Source organism: Salmo salar, unplaced genomic scaffold (genome assembly GCF_905237065.1).
Source record: "Salmo salar unplaced genomic scaffold, Ssal_v3.1, whole genome shotgun sequence".
Classification (NCBI taxonomy): Eukaryota; Metazoa; Chordata; class Actinopteri; order Salmoniformes; family Salmonidae; genus Salmo; species Salmo salar.
The window spans coordinates 2,912-15,000 of NW_025549836.1; the positions used below are offsets into that span (position 1 = coordinate 2,912).

Below are 12,089 nucleotides of genomic sequence, written 5' to 3' on the forward strand. Positions count from 1 at the left end.
ACTAACAGAAACAATTACCCACAAAACCCCAACGGAAAAACATGCACTTATGTGTGACTCCCAATCAACCACAACGAACTTCAGCTGTGCCACACACGGCCCAAAACAAAGATATACAAAAACATAGAAAAAGAACATAGAACGCCCACCCGATGTAACACCCTGGCCTAACCAAAATAAAGAACAAAAACCCCCTCTCTATGGCCAGGGCGTTACATAAACAAATGAAAATGTACTTTTTAAATATTAGCCACCATTTGCCTTGATGACAGCTTTGCACACTCTTGGCATTCTCTCAACCAGCTTTATGAGGAATGCTTTTCCAACAGTCTTGTTGGAGTTCCCACATATGCTGAGAACTTATTGGCTGCTTTTCCTTCACTCTGCAGTCCAACTCATCCCAAACCATCTCAATTGGGTTGAGGTCAGGTGATTGTAGAGGCCAGGTCATCTGATGCAGCACTCCATCACTCTCCTTCTTGGTCAAATAGCCCTTACACAGCCTGGAGGTGTGTTTTGGGTCTTGTCCTGTTGAAAAACAAATGATAGTCCCAGATGGGAGGGGCGTATCGCTGCAGAATGCTGTGGTAGCCATGCTGGTTAAGTGTGCCTTGAATTCTAAATAAATCACTAACAGTGTCACCAGAAAAGCACCCCCACCCCATCACAAGATGGGAACCATACATGTGGAGATCATCCGTTCACCTACTTCGCGTCTCACAAAGACACGGCGATTAGAACCAAAAATCTCAAACTTGGACTCATCAGACCAAAGGACAGATTTCCACCGGTCTAGTGTCCATTGCCTGTGTTTCTTGGCCCAAAAAGTATCTTCTTCTTATTAGTGTCCTTTAATAGTGTTTCTTTTGCCTGATTCACACAGTCTCCTCTGAACAGTTGATGTTGAGATGTGTCTGTTACTTGAACTCTGTGAAGCATTTATTTGGGCTGCAATCTGAGGTGCAGTTAACTCTAATTAACTTATCCTCCGCAGCAGAGGTAACTCTGGGTCTTCCTTTCCTATGCCGGTCCTCATGAGAGCCAGTTTCATCGTAGTGCTTGGTTTTTGCGACTACACTTGACGAAACTTTTAAAGTTCTTGAAATGTTCCGTATTGACTGACATTCATGTCTTAAAGTAATGATGGATTGTCGTTTCTCTTTGCTTATTTGAGCTGTTCTTACCATCATTTTACTTGTTCTTTTACCAAATAGGGCTATCTTCTGTATGCCACCCTACCTTGGCACAACACAACTGATTGGCTCAAATGCATTAAGAAATAAAGAAATTCCACAAATGAACTTTTAACAAGGCACACCTGTTAATTGAAATGCATTCCAGGTGACTACTTCATGAAGCTGGTTGAGAGAATGCCAAGAGTACACAAAGCTGTCATCATGGCAAACATGATTCCATATGTGTTATTTCATAGTTTGATGTCTTCACTATTATTCTACAATGTAGAAAATAGTAAAAATAAAGAAAATGCTTTGAATGAGTAGGTGTGTCCAAACTTTTAACTGGCACTGTACGCCTGTGTGGGTGCATGCATGAATGTAAGAGTATCTGTTTATGTATGAGCAGGAGTTTGTCCCATTATGCATTTCTCTGGAAAAGTAAATATACAGTAGGTCTGGGTGAAATATCTGCTGATAGCTCCTTGTAGAGTGGCATCCTGCCCCGGCAATTAAGACTGATATAAATCCAGGCATTCACAGTGCCAACTGACACTTACAAATAACATCTGAATAGAACAAATTAAAATCAAAGACAAAGTGAATATGCAAAATATGCAAAAAAAATATGCAAAAAAGATGCAGATTTTGACAATATTTTTGATTGTTTTGGATTGTAGGCCAATGCTGAAAAACTTAGCTGAAGACTACTCCACTGAACCAAAGGGATCATTCATTTGAGTCAAAGATGATCTATATAGTGTCTGGTGCCCTCTGGTGGACAATTATGCCCTTTTTCCAACCAGCATAACAGCTCATCTTTTAGTAGCCTAATTCAAATGTAATTTCAGTGTGAGGTGAGCAGTATACAAACACATTTCAACCATTTTAGGTTAATAAACATGTATCTATGGATAAATGAAATACCCTGTAATCGATGTAATGTTTTTTATTCCCTTAATGTTGAATGGTAGTGATGATAATGATAGTATTTCTACGCTGAAAGTATTGCATATATCATTTCAGATAAAAGACAAATAGAAATACATAAATATCTTAATATACATAGGTACTTTAACTTTGAGCAGCTTTTACAGTAAATTCAATGCTGGTGAAAGATACATTATTCTATTGTTAGATACAACTAATTCATTATCTCTGGGCATATACTATGATCATGAGTAACACATTATCAGGGTACTGTTTATGGTCAGCTCTAAAGGCTTCCAGGATATACAAAATCAATGAATATGTATAGATTCTGTATAGTGCATCAAAACAAATAAGGCACTAGCAAGACATTAACGACCTCTTGCAATGATCATTCTGATCATACATCACGCCCTCACTGATCCAAAGGCGGCACGTCCATCCCCAAAGCATCACAGGATAAGGCTATAACAAGGACCAAACTCTGATGATCTCTGTGGGGCCGCTAGGAGAAAACAATGTCCATGTTCTATGGAAGTCCTTTCAGTAAACTCTTCAAAAATCCAAGTCCTCATTTGTCTATGCTTATGCTTGTCCCATTCCCGATCTCGCCAAATTAATATGCCAAAGCAAATGCATACAATTCTTCTATCGTATTCCTGATTAAATGAACCAGGCAGTATACAGAAGGTTGGTGAGGGCCTTTTAGGAAGAGGCACCAGAAATATGGGACACTGAGAGTCTTACATAGTAGCAAAGGATATAGATAGTCTCTATAAAAGACTATCAGCCCTATTGTTGGTGTGCTGGTTGTAGTCTTATGTTATGGTCTAGACGTCCTGCTTGTAGTCTGGAGTTGAGGCCTACAGATCCATTTTGAGTTTCTCTGTGGGGTAGTCATGGTCCTGGTCCAGCTTGGAGAGGGTCTTCCTGACACGGAGAGCTGTTAGGCGGGCTGGAGGGCTCTGGAACCAACACTCCTTCATTATCTTGGTAATGGAAGACAGGATCTGTACACAAAGAAAGAGAGAGAGACCCACCATAAAATCACACTGTTCTATCACTGTACGTACAGTAGAAAGTCACTATTATACCTTTACTATTGGTGGTGTGTGTGCACGTGTCTATACACTGACTGTACAAAACATTAGAAACACCTTCCAAATATTGACTTGCACTCCCTTTTGCCCGCAGAACAGCCTCAATTCGTTGGGGCATGGACAACAAGGTGTCGAAAGCGTTCCACAGGGATGCTGGCCCATGTTGACTCCAATATTTCCCACAGTTGTAACAAATTGGCAGGATGTCTTTTGGGTGGAGGACCATTCTTGATAAACACAAGAAACTGTTGAGCGTGAAAAACCCAGCAGCATTGCAGCTCTTGACATTATCAAACCGGTGCGCCTGGTACCTACTACCATACCCCGTTCAAGGGCACTTCAATCTTTTGTCTTGCCCATTCACCCTCTGAATGGTCACATACACAATCAATGTCTCAATTGTCTCAAGGCTTAAAAATCCTTCTTTAACCCATCTCCTCACCTGCATTTCGCTACACTCGCAATAACATCTGCTAACCATGTGTATGTGACCAATAAAATTTGATTTTGATTTGATTAAAGTTGATTTAACAAGTGACATCAATAAGGGACCATAGCTTTCATCTCGATTCACCTGATCAGACTATGTCATGGAAAGAGAAGGTGTTCCTAATGTTTTGTGCACTCAGAGTATGTGCATGTGTTTGTCTCACCGGGTGGGAGTGCAGCCTGTTGTGCATACTGGGTCTTTGCTTGTCCATACACACCACCTTCTTCATCTCCTCAAAGCTGGGGTCAGAGGGCACCATGTCAAAGAAGGGTGGACGGTACTCTTCCACTATCCCTGGAAGAACAAACACAATCACAACTGATGAACACATGTTACATATACAGACAGTACCAGTACATCTACATCTTCATTCTAAAGGAGTCAGCCAACATTCCATCTTACATAATGATGACTGAGGTGGCAAGGATTTGGTGGGAAAACTACAGACACTGTGACACAGACACCATGACACTACCTACCGACACCATGACACTACCTACCGACACCATGACACTACCTACCGACACCATGACACTACTGACACCATGACACTACCTACCGACACCATGACACTACCTACCGACATCATGACACTACCACCGACACCATGACACTACCTACCGACACCATGACACTACCCACCGACACCATGACACTACCTACTGACACCATGACACTACCTACCGACACCATGACACTACCGACACCATGACACTACCTACCGACACCATGACACTACTGACACCATGACACTACCTACCGAAACCATGACACTACCTACCGACACCATGACACTACCTACCGACACCATGACACTACTGACACCATGACACTACAGACACCATGACACTACCGACACCATGACACTACCGACACCATGACACTACAGACACCATGACACTACATACACCATGACACTACCGACACCACGACACTACCGACACCATGACACCATGACACTACCGACACCATGACACTACCGACACCATGACACTACCGACACCATGACACTACAGACACCATGACACTACATACACCATGACACTACCGACACCACGACACTACCGACACCATGACACCATGACACTACCGACACCATGACACTACCGACACCATGACACTACCCACACCATGACACTACCGACACCATGACACTACATACACCATGACACTACCGACACCACGACACTACCGACACCATGACACTACCGACACCATGACACTACCGACACCATGACACTACTGACACCATGACACTACAGACACCATGACACAACCGACACCAGGACACTACCGACACCATGACACTACCGACACCATGACACTACATACACCACGACACTACCGACACCACGACACTACCGACACCATGACACTACCGACACCATGACACTACATACACCATGACACTACCGACACCACGACACTACCGACACCATGACACTACCGACACCATGACACTACATACACCATGACACTACCGACACCACAACACTACCGACACCACAACACTACCGACACCATGACACTACATACACCATGACACTACCGACACCATGACACTACCGACACCATGACACTACCGACACCATGACACTACCAACACCATGACACTACATACACCATGACACTACATACACCATGACACTACAGACACCATGACACTACATACACCATGACACTACATACACCATGACACTACATACACCATGACACTACAGACACCACGACACTACCGACACCACGACACTACCGACACCATGACACTACCGACACCATGACACTACCGACACCATGACACAACATACACCATGACACTACCGACACCATGACACTACATACACCATGACACTACCGACACCATGACACTACCAACACCACGACACTACATACACCATGACACTACCGACACCATGACACAACATACAGCATGACACTACCGACACCATGACACTACATACACCATGACACTACCGACACCATGACACTACATACACCATGACACTACCGACACCATGACACTACCGACACCATGACACTACCGACACCATGACACTACCGACACCATGACACTACCGACACCATGACACTACATACACCATGACACTACATACACCATGACACTACATACACCATGACACTACCGACACCATGACACTACATACACCATGACACTACCGACACCATGACACTATCGACACATGACAATACAGACACCATGACACTATCGACACCATGACACTACAGACACCATGACACTACCGACACCATGACACTACATACACCATGACACCACAGACACCATGACATTACAGACACCATGACACTACATACACCATGACACTACCGACGCCATGACACTACCGACACCATGACACTACAGACACCATGACACTACCGACACCATGACACTACATACACCATGACACTACATACACCATGACACTACATACACCATGACACTACCGACACCATGAAACTACCACCATGACACTACACACCATGACACTACATACACCATGACACTACCGACACCATGACACTACATACACCATGACACTACATACACCATGACACTACATACACCATGACACTACCGACACCATGACACTACCGACACCATGACACTACATACACCATGACACTACCGACACCATGACACTACCGACACCATGACACTACATACACCATGACACTACCGACACCATGACACTACCGACACCATGACACTACACACTACCGACACCATGACACTACCAACACCATGACACTACCAACACCATGACACTACATACACCATGACACTACATACACCATGACACTACATACACCATGACACTACATACACCATGACACTACCGACACCATGACACTACATACAGCATGACACTACCGACACCATGACACTACATACACCATGACACTACCGACACCATGACACTACATACACCATGACACTACCGACACCATGACACTACCGACACCATGACACTACCGACACCATGACACTACCGACACCACGACACTACAGACACCATGACACTACCGACACCATGACACTACATACACCATGACACTACCGACACCATGACACTACCGACACCACGACACTACCGACACCATGACACTACCGACACCATGACACTACCGACACCATGACACTACATACACCATGACACTACCGACACCACAACACTACCGACACCATGACACTACCGACACCATGACACTACCGACACCATGACACTACAGACACCATGACACTATCGACACCATGACACTACATACATCAGGATACTACAGACACCATGACACTACATACACCAGGATACTACCGACGCCATGACTCTACATACATCAGGATACTACAGAAACCACAACACTACCGACACCATGACACTACCGACACCACAACACTACCGACACCATGACACTACCGACACCATGACACTACATACACCATGACACTACCGACACCACAACACTACCGACACCATGACACTACCGACACCATGACACTACATACACCATGACACTACCGACACCATGACACTACCGACACCATGACACTACCAACACCATGACACTACCGACACCATGACACTACATACACCATGACACTACCGACACCACGACACTACCGACACCATGACACTACCGACACCATGACACTACCGACACCATGACACTACTGACACCATGACACTACAGACACCATGACACAACCGACACCAGGACACTACCGACACCATGACACTACCGACACCATGACACTACCGACACCACGACACTACCGACACCACGACACTACCGACCCCATGACACTACCGACACCATGACACTACATACACCATGACACTACCGACACCACGACACTACCGACACCATGACACTACCGACACCATGACACTACATACACCATGACACTACCGACACCACAACACTACCGACACCACGACACTACCGACACCATGACACTACATACACCATGACACTACCGACACCATGACACTACCGACACCATGACACTACCAACACCATGACACTACATACACCATGACACTACATACACCATGACACTACAGACACCATGACACTACATACACCATGACACTACATACACCATGACACTACATACACCATGACACTACAGACACCACGACACTACCGACACCACGACACTACCGACACCATGACACTACCGACACCATGACACTACCGACACCATGACACAACATACACCATGACACTACCGACACCATGACACTACATACACCATGACACTACCGACACCATGACACTACCAACACCATGACACTACCGACACCATGACACTACCGACACCATGACACTACATACACCATGACACTACATACACCATGACACTACATACACCATGACACTACAGACACCACGACACTACCGACACCACGACACTACCGACACCATGACACTACCGACACCATGACACTACCGACACCATGACACAACATACACCATGACACTACCGACACCATGACACTACATACACCATGACACTACCGACACCATGACACTACCAACACCATGACACTACATACACCATGACACTACCGACACCATGACACTACATACAGCATGACACTACCGACACCATGACACTACATACACCATGACACTACCGACACCATGACACTACATACACCATGACACTACCGACACCATGACACTACCGACACCATGACACTACCGACACCATGACACTACCGACACCATGACACTACATACACCATGACACTACATACACCATGACACTACATACACCATGACACTACCGACACCATGACACTACATACACCATGACACTACCGACACCATGACACTATCGACACATGACACTACAGACACCATGACACTATCGACACCATGACACTACAGACACCATGACACTACCGACACCATGACACTACATACACCATGACACCACAGACACCATGACATTACAGACACCATGACACTACATACACCATGACACTACCGACGCCATGACACTACCGACACCATGACACTACAGACACCATGACACTACCGACACCATGACACTACATACACCATGACACTACATACACCATGACACTACATACACCATGACACTACCGACACCATGAAACTACCGACACCATGACACTACATACACCATGACACTACATACACCATGACACTACCGACACCATGACACTACATACACCATGACACTACATACACCATGACACTACATACACCATGACACTACCGACACCATGACACTACCGACACCATGACACTACATACACCATGACACTACCGACATCATGACACTACCGACACCATGACACTACATACACCATGACACTACCGACACCATGACACTACCGACACCATGACACTACATACACCATGACACTACCGACACCATGACACTACCAACACCATGACACTACCGACACCATGACACTACATACAGCATGCTACCGACACCATGACACTACAGACACCATGACACTACATACACCATGACACTACCGACACCATGACACTACCGACACCATGACACTACCGACACCATGACACTACCGACACCAAGACACTACAGACACCATGACACTACCGACACCATGACACTACAGACACCATGACACTACCGACACCATGACACTACCGACACCACGACACTACCGACACCATGACACTACCGACACCATGACACTACCGACACCATGACACTACATACACCATGACACTACCGACACCACAACACTACAGACACCATGACACTATCGACACCATGACACTACCGACACCATGACACTACAGACACCATGACACTATCGACACCATGACACTACATACATCAGGATACTACAGACACCATGACACTACATACACCAGGATACTACCGACGCCTCATGACTCTACATACATCAGGATACTATAGAAACCACAACACTACCGACACCATGACACTACCGACACCACAACACTACCGACACCATGACACTACCGACACCATGACACTACCGACACCATGACACTACCGACACCATGACACTACCGACACCATGACACTACAGACACCATGACACTACCGACACCATGACACTACCGACACCATGACACTACATAACACCATGACACTACATACACCATGACACTACCGACACCATGACACTACCGACACCACGACACTACCGACACCATGACACTACACACACCATGACACTACATACACCATGACACTACCTACCGACACCATGACACTACAGACACCATGACACTACAGACACCATGACACTACCGCACACCATGACACTACAGACACCATGACACTACAGACACCATGACACTACCGACACCGTGACACTACAGACACCATGACACTACAGACACCATGACACTACCGACACCAACACCATGACACTACAGACACCATGACACTACCAACACCATGACACTACCGACACCATGACACTACATACACCATGACACTACATACACCATGACACTACCGACACCATGACACTACATACACCATGACACTACAGACACCATGACACTACCAACACCATGACACTACCGACACCATGACACTACATACACCATGACACTACATACACCATGACACTACCGACACCATGACACTACATACACCATGACACTACATACACCATGACACTACCGACACCATGACACTACATACACCATGACACTACATACACCATGACACTACAGACACCATGACACTACATACACCATGACACTACCGACACCATGACACTACATACACCATGACACTACAGACACCATGACACTACCGACACCATGACACTACCGACACCATGACACTACATACACCATGACACTACATACACCATGACACTACCGACACCATGACAATACCGACACCATGACACTACATAAACCATGACACTACATACACCATGACACTACAAACACCATGACACTACCGACACCATGACACTACCGACACCATGACACTACATACACCATGACACTACCGACACCATGACACTACCGACACCATGACACTACACACACCATGACACTACCGACACCATGACACTACCGACACCATGACACTACATACACCATGACACTACCGACACCATGACACTACCGACACCATGACACTACATACACCATGACACTACATACACCATGACACTACATACACCATGACAGTACATCCACCATGACACTACCGACACCATGACACTACATACAGCATGACACTACCGACACCATGACACTACATACACCATGACACTACCGACACCATGACACTACATACACCATGACACTACATACACCATGACACTACCGACACCATGACACTACCGACACCATGACACTACATACACCATGACACCACCGACACCACAACACTACCGACACCACGACACTACCGACACCACGACACTACCGACACCATGACACAACCGACACCATGACACTACCAACACCATGACACTACATACACCATGACACTACCGATACCATGACACTACATACACCATGACACTACATACACCATGACACTACCGACACCATGACACTACATACAGCATGACACTACCGATACCATGACACTACATACACCATGACACTACATACACCATGACACTACCGACACCATGACACTACATACAGCATGACACTACCGACACCATGACACTACATACACCATGACACTACATACACCATGACACTACATACACCATGACACTACAGGCACCACAACACTACCGACACCATGACACTACTGACACCATGACACTACATGCACCATGACATTACATACACCACAACATTACAGACACCGTGACATTGGACACCATGCACTACAGACACCATGACACTATAGACACCATGACAGTACAGACACCATGACACTACAGACTTTATGACACTACAGACTTTATGACACTACAGGCACCAAAGCATTACCGAAACCATTACACAACAGACACAAACGATATCGTGACATGACTGACACCATAAAACAACAGACACCATGACACTACAGCAATCATGACACCATAACACCACAGACATCATGACACTACAGACACTGTGACACTACAGACACCGCGACACTACAGACACCATGGCACCATAACACCATGACACTATAGACATCATGACACTACAGACACCATGACACTGCAGACACCATGACATTACAGACACCATGACACTACAGACACAATGACACTACAGACACCATGACACTACAGACACCATGACACTAAAGACAACATGACACTACAGACATCACGACACTACAGACATCACAGCCACCATGGCACTACAGACACCATGAACTACAGACACCACGAAACTACAGACACCATGCCA

The 12,089-nt window shown here is 45.8% G+C and overlaps 1 protein-coding gene across 1 annotated transcript in view; it reads right to left on the reverse strand.

Annotated features, from left to right (window-relative positions):
• Positions 1-2,109: 2,109 nt before the first annotated feature.
• Positions 2,110-12,089, reverse strand: part of LOC106592282 (serine/threonine-protein kinase receptor R3) — a 34,571-nt gene continuing 24,591 nt past the window's right edge. The window contains exons 11-12 of the mRNA XM_045713547.1: positions 3,859-3,989; positions 2,110-3,115 (exon numbers count right to left, since the gene is read on the reverse strand). Of these exons, the coding sequence (XP_045569503.1) occupies positions 2,969-3,115; positions 3,859-3,989 (278 nt within the window). The 3' untranslated portion in view covers positions 2,110-2,968. The remainder of the gene's footprint in view (positions 3,116-3,858; positions 3,990-12,089) is intronic.